Consider the following 19,843-nt stretch of genomic DNA (forward strand, 5'->3'; position numbering starts at 1 on the left):
CCTTTTTATGAGACTAAAAATGAAAAATCCTTCATCCATGTAATTTGCTAAGAACATAATCAGATCAGGGTATCTGCTGCACTTTGACCACCTGAACACATCAACACAAGCAGCTCTAAATGAACCTGCCAGTGTACCGTCTAGTCACGAGCTGAGCGGTTTTAAACACGTTACAGCCAGGTCTTCCAACACGCCTGGACTACGTGGTGCTGACTGGGTGCGTACAAAAACATATTTAGTTGCATGGTTCTGGCATGCAAAATGATGTTTGCATGAAATGGCTGATTTGCATTGTTTGTGCAAATGAGAGTGAAACCAGAACGCACTGGATGTTCCTTGCCTGGATCGAGGATATTCGACGTGTAATCTCTCACCTCTGCTTTCAGCCAGGTCTGACCCCGTTAAGGGCACTGCAGGTGAACGAAGGAAAGCAAATCGCTCATTTTGAACACGATTCTTACAAGATCCAAAACAAAACACAGTACAGCTGCATGTCTGTTTAACACTCATCACCTTCATTACCAAATCTGGTACCAAACGGAAGTCTGAACTACTTTGATTGAGGGCGATGGGTAACATCACAGATAGAGCGAGATCGAGTGTGCAGTTTTAAAGGACATTCCTGTACAAATTGTCCTACATGCACAAGAGGGTAAGTCCGGAATCTAAACAGAAGCCTATACAGAATCTCTTACTTCACCCAAGCAAAGTGAAACGATTGTGTGTAATCCTGGCATTCGAAAACAAGCCTTCATTTTGAACCTGTGAAATAAGAGCAACTGGTAGCTCAGTAGCACAGCAGTCATTCATTCCTTGAGGAGTTTTCACATGCTTGCAGTGTTTGATGGGTTTTCTCCAGGTCAACCACTCATTGACCAGACAAGTGAAGGTTAAGGCAGTAACAGTCAGTAGACAATTTATACTGGTCCTAAAGTTTGCATCACGTACAGCCTGGCCAGGATGTTTGTATCATGTTCACAAGTAGCCCTACAGCATTACCCATGACAATGCAATTGGTTAAATTGGGATTCACCTTCAGGTTTTGAAGAAACCGACGAGCAAACACTTTGAACACAGGTTCTTTGAGCATGATGGAAGGACTTGCTTTCAGGAAGGAGAAAGAGGGAGAGTCTCTGCTTTGAGAAGAATAACAGAATAACAGGTTGACATTAGGAGGGCCGTTTGCAACAGTGGCTAGGAGGGAAAGACTGTATGCGCGATATATCCGTTTTTGGCACCAGATACATTTTGTATTTCTGAACCTGCTCTCAGTGTTACTGCTCCCGGACAGGAATAAACATCAGGATCTGAACGTCTTAAACTTATTCCTTAATTTTGCTGTCCTGCAGCCCTTCTAACAGTTAGCTATAGATTGCTAGATGGGCACTCGTTCTGTATACTGTTCTGTATACGTACAGTATACTGCATGTGTGTACAGCCCATGACAGACTCATACCATCCAGGATGGAGGGCAGCCTTGTGCCCTGAATATGCCATGATCCTCAGAGACGGGGATCTCCAACCCCAGTCCTGGGAAATCTCAACCCAGCAGGTTTTGTGGGTCATGTTGAGACAATTCCATGATGACCAATAAAACAGATGAATTGAAAATATTTAAAGATTTGAGACTGGAATCTAAGTAACCTTCAGACCTCAAGGACCTCTTAATTATTCTCTGTTACGGTACTTAGTTCATCAATGGCCCTCGCGTTTTCCCAATCCTGAAAATCTGGGGCTTCCCGGGACCAGGGTTGGAGACCCCAGCTGTGGATCAATGCAGCTACGGATAAATGAATGATGGAAATAAAAACACATGGAAGGGCTAATCTATCCTAGCATCTCACCTAGCCATTTCCTCAAAGCTGCCAGCATCAGCCTCAGCAATGCAGAATGGGTTGCTCGCTCCAGACTCAGCGCTAATAAGGGTCTCCTGTTCTCAGTCCTACCACCCTCTTAAATTTCCACATTTCCTTGTGTGATGCAGGTTCCTCACTTCAAAGGACAAATCTATCTCCTCCAATGGAGAAAGAAGAAAACACTGAAGGTTACTGTACAGAATGAAAGACGTCTATTTTCAACTGCTTTTTAAACCACAAAAAATGATCTCCAATATTTTCCATGCGCAAGGCAATTCTGTGTGGATTCACTTGAACAAGTACATAGATTTCTTTTAATTAACAACTCTAGTTTAAGAGGCAAAAAAACATCTTAAACCAGACAAGCAGACAGCAGTAGAAATACCATCATCAGACAGCAGAATTTCTTTGATTAGAAATTAAGTAAAATGCTCAAAGAAATGCTCTCGCTTTTAAAAATGTTTTATTGTATGAATTATAATGTGGCTAAAGTTGAATCTTTTTGTCAGAATAATACTGAGAAGAGAGAAATATATTTTCAGACAAGGGTATGGCATTTATTTATCTGAATTCCAGATATGTAAACAGGAAAGTGAACTCATACATTTGCAGTAACTGCATCCTGAAGTCCAACAACAGTTTGGAAGTACAGTATAAATAAAAATATCCAATACAAAGAAAATAAAAGCATCTCATTCTTCACTTGTTTGTTACTTTCATCTCAGCGAATTTACAAATATTTGAGAGTAAAATCAGACCAACATAAAATAATTGTACACACTATTATTTACAATAAATACAACAGGCTTTTATTCCATCTTGGACATTTCAAATTTTGTGGTCATGTTTTCCTACAAAAAAGAAACATTAGAATAAAAATCAAATAACTGTATAATCAAATGTTCTGTGATACTGTATTAATTTATACATGATTAATTATTACTAATTTCCTTCTGACACAACCTAAAATTTACAGAACTGAGAGAATTACAGACATCTGCAAAGTTATCTGTGTTTTCAATTTTTTGTTAAGGATGAGTAATAGGTGGTAAAAATGTACACGACTCATCTTTCACAGAAATAGTCCAGGCAACAACGGGGATGTGAGACATCCAGGGAACTGAGAAATGAGGATCATTTTAAAGTGTTTTATGACCGAATGGGCCAGACACAGACACACAGTAACAATCCTTCCGGTGTAAAATTTGGATGCAGGTTAATGTTTAACCTGCATCCTCATTAAGAGTCAACACATGCAAATTTAATGAAGGCACCACTGCGGTGTTGTGTCTTCTTAACTCCCTCCCACTAAAACTTTTATCGTATTCACTGCTGTAGTCATTTTTATTTGGAACATCAATGCGGTCTTAGGATTAATAAATAATTTAATTAACAAAACGTTTTGTATGTGGTCTGTGCCATAACACTGGGCAACAGAACAAGTAAAATAAGGAGCTGAATCTTTCCAGGGCAACAACATTTCTCTGGATAATACTCCATGAAGCTTGGACTTGGAGCTTGGAGCTCTGACACTAAGACTGATTGTACCGTCTTAATATACAGTAAAAACTGTTGGACAGAACCTTCATTCTCCTTCTACACTTGTTCACACGCCCTGGTCTCCAAATGAACATTGGCAATCATCATTTATATAATTGGTAGATAAGATTAATGAGAATTTAAATATATATATATGCAGAAGAATCAATAAAAAACACGCACACATTCATCACAATAATTTAATGTCCCGCTGTACTGTTAATCCTTCTAAGACCGAGACCCGTTCTACACGTGAATAGTGCCCCCTTGTGGACACGCGAGGCCTATAAAGAGGAACAAATCAGGTCTCTTACCTCATCTGAGTCCAGCAAGGGCGGTAGAGCTCTGCAAGACAAGGATCATTGTTTTATTTGAAAAGGGGGCAGGAACGTTGCAAAAAGCCAAGAAGTGAAAGATAACAGAAACCGCTCTGAACACGGGAAGCTCACTGTCTTGCTAGCTTTGCCTCGCACTACATTAAATGTTGCAAACTATTTACACATCAACGCCGACAGACCTTTGAGGGAAAAAATGAAAAAAAATTAACAGGGAAAGTCTCACTTCCAGCAGTCACTGGTTTGTGCAGATGTGCGCTAGTCCTGACAACAGAATACTGAATTGTAACCCAAACTCATTCACACTCCACTTTCCCCGCCCTGCGCCTTACACCATGAACCCCAGCACTAATTCTGCTTTGACCACTCTTCCTGACCGACGCTCAGCGCCGCCCTCCCTGCCGAGAGGGGCGAGCTGCTGCGAGCCCTGTACTTACACATCTGCCATGGAGGAGGGAATGTTCTCCTCGACCCATTTCAAATCTTCATCCTGTCGGGGAAAAGAAAATAACTGGATCATTTCAGTTCCCTGACTCCCCTCGCTTATCAGGCAGTGACACTGCTTGTTGACTCTTAGGCAAAAAATCCTCATATTATTCCAATTCAGTTTTTGAAACAACTGTTGGTTTGGCGGCTTGTGTTGTCTCAAGCTCCTGTTTAATTACGCTCTTCACCTGTTCTACAGGGTCTTTTAAAACCTGAACACAAACTTTTCACAAGTCCAGAGTCCAGTTGTAACCACTGCTTCATATTGCTGCCCAAGTTCTGCAGAATGTTGCTAAATAAAATGCACACTGTAAACAAGTTGTGACTCATCCATCTCGGTATTTCTGAAAGCACAAGGTTTAAAAAAGAAAGTGACTACAACCTTAATGATGAGTAAGCTTGCCCACTGCTTTACATAGTTCACAACAATACTGTGCAGGGTACAGCACCACTGTCCCCAGATCCCTTGTAGAAAAACTATTACAAAGCAGAGGCTAGCTCGTTTCCCGATTTCCATTTCTATAATGATACGGCATTAAAAAAATCCACGATTTGTAATGAAGTCACAGTTTATGTGAGCCATTCTTGGCCACGCCTGCGCATGCTGAGTCAAAGGTTGTGCATGATGTAGACACAGGCAGCACAGTGCGTGAATCCTGAGCTCTCTTTTCCACAAGAGACCTGACACGCGCACAAAGAGTCCGCTCACCACTTTGTTCGTCCTGGCCGTTCCGTTGGTCTCCGATTTCATTCCTCTCATTTTCACACCCTCTGGAAAATAAGCAGGAGAAACAACTGCACGTGAATTAAAATTAAATTAAAGAAGGTAAGAAATTCACCACCTTATACTGCTCCGCCCCACGCATTCCAACAGGAGAGTCAAAGAAGATCACTTCTGCAGTCCTGTTTTTTCATGGTTAGATTTTCAATTCAAACAGCCAAATCAAGATGGTTGCTCTGAAAAGCAGAGCCACTTTCAGCTGACGGGAGTCAAAATCCCTCCAGCACATGTGATGCAAAAAAAACCAACCACACCCCACAACAACCCCCCCTCTTTGACACCCCTCTCAAGGCCACAGGAAATGGTTTGTCAGCTGTTTGGCCAAATCATGGAAAACTTTGCTGCTGACTAGGTTGGTTATCTACTGAAGCAGCAGACATAACCCTGAGACAGAGCTCTTCTCTCCTGGAGGACAACACGATTCTTACCGAACGCTTCGTTCATCAGCTGCTCTTTCTCTTCTTCACTCATCTCGTCAACCAGAGGGCTGAAGGCATATCTGAAAGCACAACAAACAATCTCTCAAACTTCAGAGAAACCATAGTGTGAGCCATCTTGGGGCTCTCGTCATAAATAAAATATATACCACGCTGCTGTAGAATTCTCAATTCTTCTCTGGTGTCCATCTTTAAGTGCTGATTGAGATGTCACTGAAAATGTGACAGTTAAAAAAAAACTCTGCTACCCTTTCTCTAATAAATGATATCCTATTGCTGATATTAAAAAAAAAAACACACTGTTAGTATGGGGTCTTTTTCTATGTGAAACTGGGAAGGAAAACAATGTTAATTTTTTTTCCCAATTCAAAGACAAAAAGCTTGCTCATATTAAAGGGTGTGGTTATAAGCCTTATTCTCCACCCCACTCCCAACACCCTTCATTCCCAAACACACAGGCGTGGACGCTGTGCGAGTGTTGCGGCAGCACAGCCAGGAGAACGAAGCAGAACCAGTTCTCCCACTGGAGAGCGCTTTCCGCTTCCTTCCTCCCTCCCAGAACTCCAGCCCCCCACAGGAGCCGCGCGGGTGGAGCGGGAAAGCGCGAGCCCCCGACCCCGAGGTGGCCCGGCTCTGCTCACCTCTGGTTGTTGGCCGACGGCCTCCAGAGGAACATGATGACCAGCAGAACGATGGAGAAGAGGAACCTCCAGAAGGCGTCGTCAATCCACAGCTCCCCCCAGTCCTGCCCAGGGACACAGAGGAGTTACAGCCGAGCTCCAGCTGCGTGCGCTCAGTCACATCCAACACCCTCGCAACACGCCTGCCACTCCAGGGCGCAGAGAGGGACGGGATTAGGAGGAGCGGACAAGAAATGAACCACTCATTCTTAAAGCAAATTCCAGATGTGGCACAAGGGTAACTAACCACAACTACAAGCAAATGAAATATTCGGCCCTTACTCAAAGCCTGCGGGATTTCCAACAGAAGCCAAAAATTCGTAAGCAGGGCCATGATAACAAGAATCGCTTGTGTAAAAACCAAAACAAAATATCTACTGTCCTGGTAGCAATGATGGGATTCTACAGAAAGATCTCTGCCCTCACACTTATGCCTATGCCTTCACAACCTCTGGGGAAATGCTCTCCAGTGGATATACATTCTCCAGGGTCATCCTGATTAATCTCATCACAGCGGAGACACTCTACAGAGCACTGGACTAAAACAGCCACCCATTCTTTAAAACAAACTCGTACTAATAGACTAAGTACTAAAAAGAGGATTTTTTTATCAGTCATCTCAGCAGTCTGAGTGATGGAGATAAGAGAGATAAAGGTCTTCGTAATATAGCCTCTGTCACTCACCGACTGGCACTGGGCGAATCTGAAGGTCTTTGTTGTCCAGATGATGAAAATGACAGAGGCTAGTGGGAAGAAAGATATGAAAAAGATTTGAGGATCATTCTTTCTAGAAATGAATCTGCACAATGGAGTATGGGCATCAAAATGAAAAACCATCATCAAGATAAAGATTTGTTCAGAGGTTTTGTCAGCACTCCCAGTGTCAAAGAGGTCAGTGAGATAGTCCCAAGACAAATCACGTTTCCTTGACTGATACGAGTTAAAGGATGTTAATTCTACAGGTCAAATGATACGATAAGGTCCAGATTGTTTAGTTCAGACTTTATGGTTTAAAGTGACTTACACTTAGATCCCAAACCTAAGATATACAGTATGAGGCTCACGGGCCATGAGGGGAGAAGGATGCATTTTTATTGCAATAAACTGAAGCAAAGTGTTCTAGCCAATAATAGCATCTGTCACAATTGGTTTAATGTTCTAAATATTATAAATGATAAAAATGTGCATTTCTCTAAATTGCTTGTAAAAAGCAATAAACTGTATGCTTCAGCTTTAAAACACAAAAGAAGAATCGAGAGCATGTGGTTTAACTGGAGTGTGCAGTAAAACCTCGTGATCAAATCTGACGAGCCGGCAGTGCAGTGTGAAGAACAAAACAACCTCGGCACCCAGAAGCCTCACCGATGACGGCGAATATCAAGGTGTTGGTGAAATGGCGATAGAGGGAGAGCTTCACCACGTTCCTCCGCAGTCGCAGCAGCTTCATGGTCTGGGCCAGGCTGATGAAGATGTGTCTCTTTGTCAAGGAGCCTCCCGAGGCCACCAGTAAAGACACCCCCTCTCACCCTGCTGCTGAGAACTGCCACAGCCATGCCCATCGGGAGAGCACTCGTGTAGCAGGACCAAGAACAGAGCACCTACCCACTGCGGCAAAAACAGTGCTGAACTACTAGAGACCAAGGAGATCGGGAGAAGTACTCCCCATAATAGTCGATTATATTATCCAAAATATAATAGGTAATTATTCACATACCTGGCTGACAAGTTTATCCAAAGCAATTTGCATTTACAACCATTTACTTAGCTGGATGTTTCAACGGAACAGTTTGGATGAAGAATCTTGTGCAAGGGTACAACAGTGTCTTTTTTGGCTTTGACAGTGTCTCACCTGGGACTTGAACCAACAACCAGTCCAAAACTCTAATGACAGCTCCACATATGACTTGCTAAATATACAGGTGTATATACAGCAGGCAGAAAAGCAGAACCTTTTTTGCATGCATACATGTTCTCTTCTAGAGAACTTTGGATGTTCCTGAAAGATCTAAGCAACAAACTAAAAAGACAGCAGCTGGGGATGAAAATCAGATTCCCAGGGCACAGCAGTCCAGCCCGCTTCCAGATTCACCATCTGTAGGCTCCTGGACACACTGCACTCAAAAAGCCCAAAATCTGTACTTTATTTATTTAAAATACGTACACTTTTAAAAATGCTATTTCAAACCCCTGCCTGTCTGGTCAAAACAAGAAAACAAACCAGAAATCTGCAGCAGCTGGTTGCTTCACATGCAAACACTCACAGCTTATATGATCCCGTGGTGATCAAAGAATTCTGCTCTGCTGCACTCCTCAACCTCCCAGCAACACTCCTTTACGGCCCATCAGCCATTTTTTCTGAGCTTTGACTCACATTAGCTGAAAGACTGTTAAGCCACACTTTAATATCAGAATAGTCTGAGGTGCACGGGGGAAAGGACAGGAGTGAGAGGGGGCAGGAATCAATACATAAGGACCCATATACATCAGCAGCAAGTTAGTGCAGGGCAGAGGCAATAAGAAAAAATGAGAGATGCAAGACAGGATATCCACCAGCAGAGGGCAGAGTCGAGCACAGCCAAGGGAATGGCAGCCAACAGCACCAGATCATCCTGAGCCTGAAGAGGACAGAGATAGAGACAGACAGATAGAGAGGAAGACAGGACCGTCACACAGTAACTATAATAGTGTGCAATTTTATCATGCACACATGCTTATTAAATATATTTTGTACAAATTTCCATTTGGGAAAAAATTTGAGACAAATTAATTTCAAACTCCAGTTGTCATGCACATCGACAATGGATGCTCCAGTTCTGGCTCTCGATCAAACAGTGGGCTCACCCCAGACCACACCTCTTGCCAACACATCTTGGATGTGCCTCGCAGTCTTTCTGACATGACTAAATGACCTGGATTCAACCCCTGTGTAATTAAAATGTAAGCAAGAGCAAACAGTGGCTCTCAATGAAAATTACTTGATTGCTCCCATCTGTCAGATTTCCTTACAGTACCGAAGAAAGCCTGTCGCAGAAAGCATGGATTCAAATGTCCTGATCCTAACACAACAGGACACAAAAGAGACAGACCTACTGATAATCCATTACAATCATGGTGTTCTATATTGCTCTGTTTATCATCTACAGTATCTTTTGCAAATCAAACTCATGTTATCTTCTGCAGTTGGCGAGTTCTGACGCAGCAAAACACTTCCAGTTCAGTGTTCTTCAGTGTCACACAGAGAGCCCGACACGTTGCTTTTGTTCATCTGCCTTGCAGTGCCTGCATAAGACAGAGCTAAAGCTTCCAAGTCAAAGCAAAAAAAGAGAGGGAAACCATTCAGCCCATCTAGTGTGTGTTGGGTTTTAGAAGTTACCTCACCCAGCATATTGTCAAGGTAACCTTCTGCCCATTTTAAGCTAAAAAAAAAAGTTGTGAATCACCTCCGTACCATTCATGCATGAACAGCAGAACCAGCTCGAAGTGCATGCCAGCTGCTGCTGCTCCACATAGTGATCTGGGCCTGATGATCCTGCAACTTGTCCTGACCAACACTATTGCTGAAACCCACAGTCTTGAGCCAGCCACTGACAGCATGGTCACTCATTAGTTAGAAAACACTGGCTTTTACCTCATTAAGACCAGGAGCCTTGAACCACCAACTTTCATCAAGTTTTTGCTAATATAAGAACTACCAATAAACAACCAAAGTGCAAATACTCCTGATAATGACATGTGCATGAGCCTGTGGCATTAGAATAATGCACAGTGTAATAACACCATACAGCACTACTGCTGATTTGTCTTATCTTCTGAATGGGCTGAGACCCAGATACTGTGTTACCAAAAGGATATCCACCACACAATACAGGAGTCAGTAACGGCCAGCACTATGTCACACAGAAGCCTGCTTGTCCCATCTTGATCCTGCAGAAAGGACAATTTATCAGAATGGGAGCACAGGGTAGCAGCATGGACACAGAAAAACTCTTCCCCCTGTAAATTCACAGGCCTGCAGGAGGAAGTCTGAGGCACTAAAAAAAAAAAAACAGCACCGTCAGAGATCCGCTTAATTTTGTTATTGACACTGTAATTAAACATGAAAGTTCCAGCCCCATATGTACAAACATATTCTAGTCTAAGGCAAATATCACTCCAGATACTTCCTGGTCAGCTCCAAAATTCCTGCTAACAAGTACCGTTTCATAGATCTCCAGACATAATCACTGCAAAAAAAAAAAAGAGGGGGTTTAAATGGCTACAGGGAGTGGGGTTTCTGACTCACCGAGTTGACCCGAAGGATGCCCTCCACGATGGAGAAGATGAGGTAGAGCAGCCCCACGCCCACCACCCTGTGCAGCAGAGCCCCCAGCCGCGGCCTGCAGGGAGAAGCACTTTGTAGCAGGTTTTGCAGAAGGACATTAAAAGAGAACAGGTCTGTCCTCTTAATGGTCTTCCGAGCAGATCTGAGAAAGGCCCCACCCTCCAATAGAACATCACATTCTTAAATCGCCCGAATTCACTAGGGCAGGGGTTAGCCCCACACTCATACTGGATTTCAGTCCAGCTGAGCTTCATCACCTAACCGAAGCCTGTAACTGAACTAATAAGCTGCTTGACATCTGCAAGTACCCTTTCAACTCAAAAGTCGGGGATTTGATTTGAATTAGAAAATGCCATCGTGAAAAGGCTGCCTCCAGCAGACTGAAGACCTAAACTGTGAGTAAGTCCATTACAAATTAAACGGTGTAACTGACCACCTGGCTGGAACAAAACCTGACAGGTGGGGGGAGGGCCTGGGACTGGGACTATGCCCTTAGTGAAAAACGAAAGCAACAGGACATCACTTCAAGAAATTATAGTATGCAACTGCTTATGAATTTTAATGTTACTTTTTGCCACACATGAGCACTGTCCTTGTCCACCAAAGCTCAATTGTTTGAGCTTCTTCCGTTATTCAGCCACGGGCAAAGACACTCACTTGACAATTCCATATCCGAGGCTGGCGATGATGACCAGGACACGAGCAAGGGTCCGCTTCACAGCCGAGAGGACCTCGGCGAACACCACCGCCCCCTGAACTACAGGGAGAAGCAGATGGTAAGAAGAGCGAGCCAGGAACGCAGCAGGGCCACAGCCCGGCAGATCTTACAGGTCACGGTAAGCCTCCCACTATCTAGAGAAAGGAGAAGTTGAAGCCCTTTCTACCTGACTAATAAAGCAATTCAATATGTGAACTGGATCATTAAGAGCACAAAAAACAGGAATCTCCCAGCCCTCCCAGACTGGAAACGGGCCCCCCCATAAAATCTTTCAAGCAATGGCTGCCACGTCCTGGTCTCAGAGGGCCGGCGGGTCCTCTGGTTGTTTCATTTCTCGTGAAAGCAGCAGCACCTAAAGAGCTGGGAGATGTTAAACTCAATGAGTCTGTATTTAGCTGAGGTAGGTTAGGAGCAGAGCAGGAATGAAAACCTGCAGGTGCACAAGCGCTCTAGGAACAGGATTAAACCACCCCAACTTTAAGCGTCTGAAATTCCAGAGACGGTTAAAGAAGGTTTTTGGTATCTTTCTCAAAAAAACCTGTTCATCACTTTCACAACACGCCTCGCAGGTGTTTCCTGTTCAAGGACAGGACAGGTGTGTCACGGCAATTGTTGGCTTTGCCTACACCGATTTAACATTGTGCTGAACACAAAGGTGCTGTCTTGTCCTGCCCTGGAGCTATCCAATCACAGCACGCGATGATGAGGACTGCACAGCACTGTGACATCGTGAAGAGAGCAAACTGGGGCGAGGAGACCAGCAGCAAAGGTACCCGAACGAGTTTAACTGCTTCAGCCCTCACATGTCCCATCAAGAGATCTACTAGAAAAAATGGCAAGCACTTCTACAATAGCACTTTATGTAGCACGAAAGCACTGTCACATCCCCTGTAGATTTTATGTTAAAACTGTGAACCCAAGCATCATCATCACAAGTCCACCCCTGGACATTCTCAGCAGCCCACCCTGTATCACACAGACCTGTCCAGACCAAGTGCCCCGCGGCTGCACACCTGAGAGGCCGTCGTATCGGATGCTCTGGAACTCGGCGTAGTAGACGGCCTTCTCCAGCATTCCCAGGAAGATGACCCCGCCGATCCAGAACTGGATCCGCAGCAGGTCCCTCCAGTAACAGGCAGACAGCCCGAGCCACAGCACGCCGAACAGCACGTAGATGATGCACATCACCATGTAGAACTGCACCAGAGAGGAGACGGCATTCACATCCGCGCCTGCTCAGCGAGACCGCGACTTCCTGCAACACAGAACTGGTCCACTGGACCACTGCAACTAATCCAATCATCATAATATACAATCTCCCATTGCGCCCATTTCAGGTTATTACACAAATGAGTTACAAAGATACTCAGGTTCTGTTGATTTCAAAATAAAGGGACACAGATTTATTTTAACAGAGTCAAATTATTGTATTTTATCAGCAAAAAGTAGAAAGCACTGGCCGTCACGATGAAACACAGTAATTCAGTAAAAGACGGGGAGAAAAGAGTGGGGGGAGGTATAATTGTATAAAACTGTAAAAAAGCACAACAAAACAAAAAACTCAATTTAAATTAAGCAGATTTTTTTGTCTGAAAGAAAAGTCCTCCAGACCAAGTGTCTTTGAAACTGCCTTTAACTTGATCTCATTCTGCAGTCTGTACAAGTGCAGTAACACAACTCTTTTTTTCTCTTCCTTCCTTGTGTCTCTTTCCCTCAGACATCTCCTGCTCCGAGACCCACCTCCAACCTGCACTACCTTCTGCAGATTCCAAACCTACCTGCTTGATGGCGGATTCGCCATCTGCACAGACTCCACCATTTGCCACGGGCAGGTGGAATAAAAGCTTTTATTTGCGTTCAGGTCTAAGGCTTCAAAAGAGAAGGGGCACTGTCCCGGGACACGAGAGGAACACAGGAGTGGCGCTGGACTTACAATCATGAGAGGCCATTCGGAAGCAGAGATGTACTCGTGTGGCCCTTTCATCTGGACCTCCACTGCGGGAAACACAGTGAGGACAGAGTCAGGTCAAGGTGCAGGGCTCCTGGCCGCCGCTCATACAAACAAGGACATCGCAGATGTTAGGCAAAAGAGAAGGCTGCCATTAAACGGAGGCCCACGTCTTAAAATTCACACACTAAAAAACGTATGACATTACGATGTTCTTCTGTTGCCAAGTTGCGTAACCATCGTATTTACAGTGGGAGCTCTAGGGCTGCAGGCACTTAAAGGTCAGGTCAGGCTCTTACACTGCAGGCTCCAGGTGCTGCCCTCCTCTCCTGGCTTCTTGGCGGGGCTGATCTGGACGATGAACATGTACGGACCGTCCTCCCACGCTTTGGCCACAGCGTTCAGTGGCTGGGAACGAAACACAGGAAGAAAAAAGGAATGCGGCTGAAATCCCAAGCGCTAAACTGAGAGCTGCACGTGCCGGAGTCCACTCCAAACATACACAGAGCCATCCGAGCAACGAAAAAAGGAAGCCCTAGCTGAAAAAACATTGATAAGGTAGCATTAAAAGTTCTCCCAAAATAGCTATTCAAGACGTTTTTGTATTTTCCTTCCCATGACGCAATGATTCCTGTGCTGTGCGGACGGAATGAGGATCCCTGCCAACGTCTCCCGAATTGTCACTCTACGAATCGATGTCAAGAAACACAAAGGTCCCATTTGTGAATCAACGCGTTTGTTTTAACATTTCAACGCTGGGCTAAGTGGCTACGTGTAATAAGGAGCATGTCAGGCAGAGAGCCCCTCTGTCCTTGCTGAATGCTGTGCTCGTGCTACGAGCGGAGAAGACGGCAGACCACTCACCACATCCGAGACTGCTGAGGTGGTCTTCACCTGACCTTTAACCTCTCCCTCCTCCTTGACTGAGGGCTTTTTTGTTGTAAGGGCTTCACCCTGCAGAAATGAAAGAACATGCTAAAACTGGATCATTTATCAGTTCAATTCAATTTTTATATAGCGCCTTTCACAACCAGGTTGCCCCAAGGCGCTTCACAAAGCAAGTGACCATACATGTTGTGAATACAAAACAGAAAAGACCAGAAGACAACGGAGGGGAGGAACCCAAAACGCCTTAGTAAGGAGAAAAAAAACCTCTAGGGGTCCAAGGTCAAGGTCATCTTGCTGCCCAACCCCTTTGGGCATGCTTACATCATACAATTAAAAAAGGAATAAATGAATAAGGATTCATATCCCCAAGTTCTGTGGACCTGTGGAGATTTTGCGAAGGCCAGATATAAACCTGGTTGATCTCTCCTGAACCAGTTCCACTGTGTAAATTTAACGTTAGCTTGACTCAAGCAATGAAAGGCCACAGGGTGGAGACCATACCTTCTCAGACACAGCACTTCGCTTCCTCTTCCCCTGGTTGCCTGTGCTGGTCTGCAAGACATTTTGCAAGAGATTACTTCAGAAACAGAAACGATCTAATTGAACGTCTCGGAATTTCTCGCACCCTGAGCAGGACAGATTCATGCCCCCTTCATCTAAACCCTCCTAGACTGGACTCTGGGGAACCCCTACTGCACGTGAGGCCATTCCTTTATTTTGGGAAGATCTAAACATGTACATTTTAAACAGGGTTTTCCAGAATGGACTGACTGTTATTTTGTCATATTCAGAGATGGTCCAAGTGGTGCCAGCCTCACTCCCGATGAGCACTCCTATCACACACGGGCTCCTCGGCCAGGAGTGGTCTGGGATGCCACACTCTCCAGCTCTGAATCCACGAGTATTTCATCAGTGTGTGTGTCAGGGAGGGCACCTTAAGGACAACGTGTGAAGCAATAATTAACATAGCTTTTATTTAGAATTCTTTCTTTAACCAGGGATGTCACACAGAAACAGAACCTCATTCTCAGAAGACAGAGAAGGGAGAAAAAAATCAATCTAAAATAAAAACGGGATGAGGCAGTGTTAAGACGATCCAGGGACAACTGTGTCCGGAGAGATGACGTATCCAGAGTCACGATGGACACTACAGAAGAACTGTTTCTGGAAAACAGTAGCAGAATTCTAAAAGGGCTGGCACATGTCAAAATTATTTTTACATGGGGAAAGGAGAGCCCTGTATGCACAAAGGACAGTGACATGAAAGTGCACTGTGACAAAAGAATGCAGTCCCACAGCTCCCCTTGGTTTGCAGCACTGTGCAAGTCAACGTCAGGCAACTGAAAAAAAAGACAAGCTGAACTCGTTCTCTCTCACCTCTTCCACCTCTGGTTTCCTCAGCTGCTTCGGCGTATCGAAGTGCCTCACGGTCAGCTTCAGGGACAACCAGCACAAGGGAAAAGGCAGAGTTGAAAAACACATCCTGCATTTTATTGCTTTATCCAGCCCTGCTTATGCAATAAAAAGAAACAGAGCAGCTCATACTTGAGCTCATTAAGGCAGCAGTTTTGCGAGCTGTTAGAACCGTGTGGCCGGGAGCCGAGATACTAGACAGGAGGAGGAGGAGGAGGAGGAAGGACAGCACGTCGCACCTCGTTCCGCGCGGTGTGCAGCACGCACTCCTGTGTGTCGTAGGAGTGGAAGACATAGAAGCCGCCGCCCCCATCGGGAACCTCGCTGTCCGACTTGAAGTACGACCCCACCTGCGAGTTCTGGGGGAGCAGCCAAACCACAAACAGCAGTAAGAAACCGTGAGCCCCGAGTGTCAGCTCAGCGCGCCGCTCGGGTGGACATCCGCAGCAGTTCGCACACACCCCTCTGAATGGTACGGCCCAACTTAAAACAATTAAAAGCATGAAACCACTTTGCCAGTTTCCTGAAGAGGAACGAATTCATGGTTTATCCGGATCTTATTATTCCTCTCTCTACCACAGTCACATCACATGCTTTTCTTCACAAACATTGACCTTTTGTTTTATTTGTACAACATTAAGCTGTTAAACTTACAACATCCATATTTTATTGCTCTCTGACACCTCCTAAAAGTAAAACGATGTTGATTTATCCACTGCAAAAAATTATATTTCACACACACAACAGGCCAAAGTACAAGAGTGCAGCAGACTGTAATATTTTGGGGTTGATGACAGAGCCTATCCTGTTGAGCCTGAAACAATTTGTTCTGTTTACGCAATTCTCCGTGACATCCTCATCGCTACAATCTATCATTCCCAGCATGCACACAGAAACAGCACGCTCCAAATGAACACCTTCCAGAGAGGTCAGGGACTTCAAATCCATCAAGGAACTTACATCCAGAGCAAACACCTCATCGTAGCAGCGGGAGCTGCGCAGGTACCACGAGATGGTGAAGTTCACAGCAGGGTTGCAGTTCTCCGCCAGCCCTGCAGAAACAAGCAGCACATGTGTCTCAGGGCTCCCAGCTGGAAACCTGTACAGACACCACGTGAGGCTCGATATTCTTCTACAGCAGAATGAAAACAGGCCAATCATAAGACCATCTATAGCAGGCGGAGCCGGGCCTTGAGAGCCCCAGACCCTTCTGGGTTCAGTGCACTCACGAGCTCCGGTGCTGTGCTGATCTGGTCACCTTGCTCAGGTCTTGAACCAAGTGCGAAGAGAACAGCACTGCAAAGCCCACAGCCCGGGCTCTCAGGACGCGGGGCTGCACGACCCTGCTTGGGACCCTCAGAGCCACAAGGCTAAGCACACATCAACAGAACAGCACCCCAGCGATCCAGCGCCGCAGCAGAACTGATACTTACATTGCAGGTATACTATGGAGTTGTTAAACAGTGTCTTTTTGAAAATGAATTTGTCCTGCTGATTAATGGAATTCTGAAAGAGACAAAAGTTGAAAGAAACTTAGGTTCTGCGATATTCTAGCCAGAAACATGTTTATCCTGTTCTGACAAAACCCTAAAATGCACTACAGCACACACTGAAACATCACACTTTATCCATGAGCTCCTTTATTGTATTGACAATTTGGCTAAACGGAGATAAATAGGTAACGCATGACACTTATTAATAAGCGGTCATTTGAAAGATCATAATGCTCATGGACATAAAATGATCTCGACTAATGAGATAGTGGTTGTGTTTTTGACACAACCATCCAGGTGGGGCTGCACACTGGTGGTGGTGGAGGGGATCCCCGTTACCTGTAAAGCGCTTTGAGTGGAGTGTCCAGAAAAGCACTATATAAATGTAAGCAATTATTATTATTAGACAACTGAGTCGTCCCGATTAAAAGGGGCAGGGTGAGGGTGACCGGGTTTTGTGAAGTTCAGAAAGCTGAACAATTGTTCTCTGTACTGACAAGTGAAAACAAACAACAACAAAAAAATTGATTTTTTCAGTTGTAGTTGTATATTATTTTGCATGATAAGTCATGTCCGTGACCTATACCTCATGCTGGAGGGCCCCAGTCAAGCACGGTTTAGGAATAGCCATTAAATAATCGATTTCTAAAGGTCTGGAACACCTAGACTGTGGCCAATTAAATAGTTGGTTATTTTAGGGATCTTTTTTATCACAATTCAGAATTTCCTTCAGTCCAGGAGTTCCCCTCACTGCAACTTTACTTAGACTCACTGCTTAACTCCTTAAATAAGTTATCCTAATCTTTAAATAACAAGTGACTTAGAGAGACCAATCAGAATACCTGGACTGGAGCTCCCCAGGATGACTGTAACCACAGACCAGTACTGCTCTAAAACTGAGAGCACACCTCAGCCATAAAACAATGTCACTCTGCTTTTGAGGTTAGGGGCTAAACAGTTTTAAACCACAACAGCAAAAACCCAGGACTGGCTCACATTACAGAATTACTTTACTGTTATGTGGGCATCTTTCACCTTTTAATTGTTCAACTCTAATAAAATTTTCAACAAGGAAGCGTAACTTCTGCAGTTGCACGCAGTCGGGTTAACGTCTTTAGCTTAGGAGAAACATTTGAACAGTTCTAATAACAATCTTGTGAGTTACAGTAGGCATGTGTTACAATGAAGCGTGTCTTTTTCAGTACCAGAGCTAAAAACACCCGGCCAAAGGCGACTGGCAGAATGAGGACCTCATTCCTCGAGGGTATTAAAATGAAATTTGAGTAACTGGTTTGCAAATATCTAGAAATAATACGCGCTGCTGGCGTTGAAAAAGGGTTCGTGTGAGCGAACAAGGAAATGGGTCTGAGCGAACCGCGGCGTGCTGTCGCGTTTACTAAGGAATTTACCGATTGTCCTGCAGTTTCTGGTAGAAATAAATTAAGACCATTGTAAAAAAATAAAAATACAAGCCCCTGCGGGCCAGCCAGGGAAAACGTCTACAGAGAGACGAAATCCCCTGTCAACACAGCACAACTTCAAGACCCGCAGAACAAGCCTGACATCACAATAAAGACAGTCTTCTCCCTGGCCGCTCGCACTGCGCAGACACAGGGGAAGCGAAGCGACTTACGCTGTCCACGTTCACGATCCACTTTCCCGGCTCCGACACCGCATGTAGAGGCTGTGCAAGGTGCAGGAGGAGATATACTTGTAACAATTTCTTTAAGCCCCTGGAAGGCAGCGCCGTGGCTCTGAAAGCCGCCATTTTTACCAGGAAACAGCTGCGCTACCGACCTCCTGCGACTGGAAACGAGCAGCCGGTGAAGGCATTTTCTTATGTCGTCACCGGGAGGGAGGAGGCGGGGAAGACGTACAGAATGAGGCTTTTGGTTTTGTCCGTCCCATTTCGTGAGAGAAAAACCGACAGTTTTATCACGTTACATTGCGAGACGGAGCTGAGCTTTTCATCCGAGCCAGTTAAAATTCATCCTCATGTCTGGGGACATATGTATTGGAGGACACCCAGGCCCTGAGTAGCATTACTTAACATGGTGTAACGCCCTGCTCCCTTTGGGTATTTAAACCCACACTGACAAACTTCATGTCCACGATTTGGCAGCCAGAATCCTGACCTGGTCACATTACTCCTGTCCTGGAGTCCTTGCACTGGCTTCCTGTGAGGTTTTGTGTCAACCTCAGGATCCTCATCCTATAAGGCTCTACATGGCTCGGTATCTCAGTACCTGTCTGACTCTTGCTCCCCTCCTTGCAACCTTCTGCAACTGTCTCCTGTCTGTCCCCCAAGCCCGCCTACACTCTGGGGGTGACAGGGCCTTCTCCTGCTGCGCCCCAAAGCTCTGGAATTCAATCCTTAAGGATATCAGAGTGTCACCTTCCGGGAGCTTGATCAAATCCAGAGTCAAAACCTTCTTCTTGAGAACTGGTCCTATCTGCTCCTTTCCTTTCCTGCTGTACTGCAAACCCTTATTGCAGTTGTGTCATGCTGCTGTCTCCTCTCCTTGTGTGTTTTTTTCTTACAGTAAAGGGCTTTGAGAAGCACATTTAAAGGTGCTGTATAAATAAAGTTTATTATCATCAAGAACATGGAGAGGATATGGGAGGAAGCCAGTCTGACCCACCTAGTCTGGTTGCTAGTAGATCCAAGGGTCTCATGCAGCCTTATATTGAGCAAGGCCTTATATACCAGCTTCGACACCATGTCTGTGTGGCGTGTTCCACACCCCTGCAACTTTCCGTGTAAAGAATCGCCTTCTGTTCTCGGTTCGAAACATCCACACCATTCAGTCTTAAAATAATAATGATTTCTTACACGTATATAGCGCTTTTACAGCTTCTACAATTGTGACCTTAGAGTTCATGTTCGAAAGGATTCGAAAGGGGGTGGATGAAGTCTGTCGTCTTTGTAGAAACAAGTCTAAACATGT

The 19,843-nt window shown here is 44.9% G+C and overlaps 1 protein-coding gene across 1 annotated transcript; it reads right to left on the minus strand.

Annotated features, from left to right (window-relative positions):
* Nucleotides 1-2,300: 2,300 nt before the first annotated feature.
* LOC102683712 (transmembrane protein 87A) lies at nucleotides 2,301-18,741 on the minus strand. The gene is made up of 21 exons (XM_006627679.3): nucleotides 18,529-18,741; nucleotides 16,836-16,908; nucleotides 16,363-16,454; nucleotides 15,642-15,761; nucleotides 15,367-15,423; nucleotides 14,491-14,541; nucleotides 13,966-14,055; nucleotides 13,401-13,509; nucleotides 13,087-13,148; nucleotides 12,167-12,350; nucleotides 11,093-11,192; nucleotides 10,397-10,490; nucleotides 8,661-8,729; nucleotides 7,477-7,585; nucleotides 6,799-6,857; nucleotides 6,076-6,179; nucleotides 5,426-5,496; nucleotides 4,926-4,987; nucleotides 4,168-4,220; nucleotides 3,710-3,740; nucleotides 2,301-2,707 (listed from the first exon to the last, which is right to left on the minus strand). Exons 1-21 carry the CDS (start codon nucleotides 18,661-18,663, stop codon nucleotides 2,666-2,668), a joined length of 1,767 nt encoding a protein of 588 aa, XP_006627742.2. The 5' UTR covers nucleotides 18,664-18,741; the 3' UTR covers nucleotides 2,301-2,665.
* Nucleotides 18,742-19,843: the final 1,102 nt, after the last annotated feature.

Source organism: Lepisosteus oculatus, chromosome 3 (assembly GCF_040954835.1).
Source record: "Lepisosteus oculatus isolate fLepOcu1 chromosome 3, fLepOcu1.hap2, whole genome shotgun sequence".
Lineage (NCBI taxonomy): Eukaryota > Metazoa > Chordata > Actinopteri > Semionotiformes > Lepisosteidae > Lepisosteus > Lepisosteus oculatus.

Bases quoted from the DNA above. Each gene is read 5' to 3' on its own strand.
- LOC102683712 (XM_006627679.3), bottom strand. From the start codon at position 18,663: ATGGCGGCTTTCAGAGCCACGGCGCTGCCTTCCAGGGGCTTAAAGAAA. The intron at 8,730-10,396 runs GTGAGTCAGAAA...TGTCCTCTTCAG, and splicing joins GCATCCTTCGGGTCAACTCG to GCTCAGGATGATCTGGTGCT. The intron at 2,708-3,709 runs GTAAGAGACCTG...TCTTTTTTGTAG, and splicing joins CCTTGCTGGACTCAGATGAG to GAAAACATGACCACAAAATT.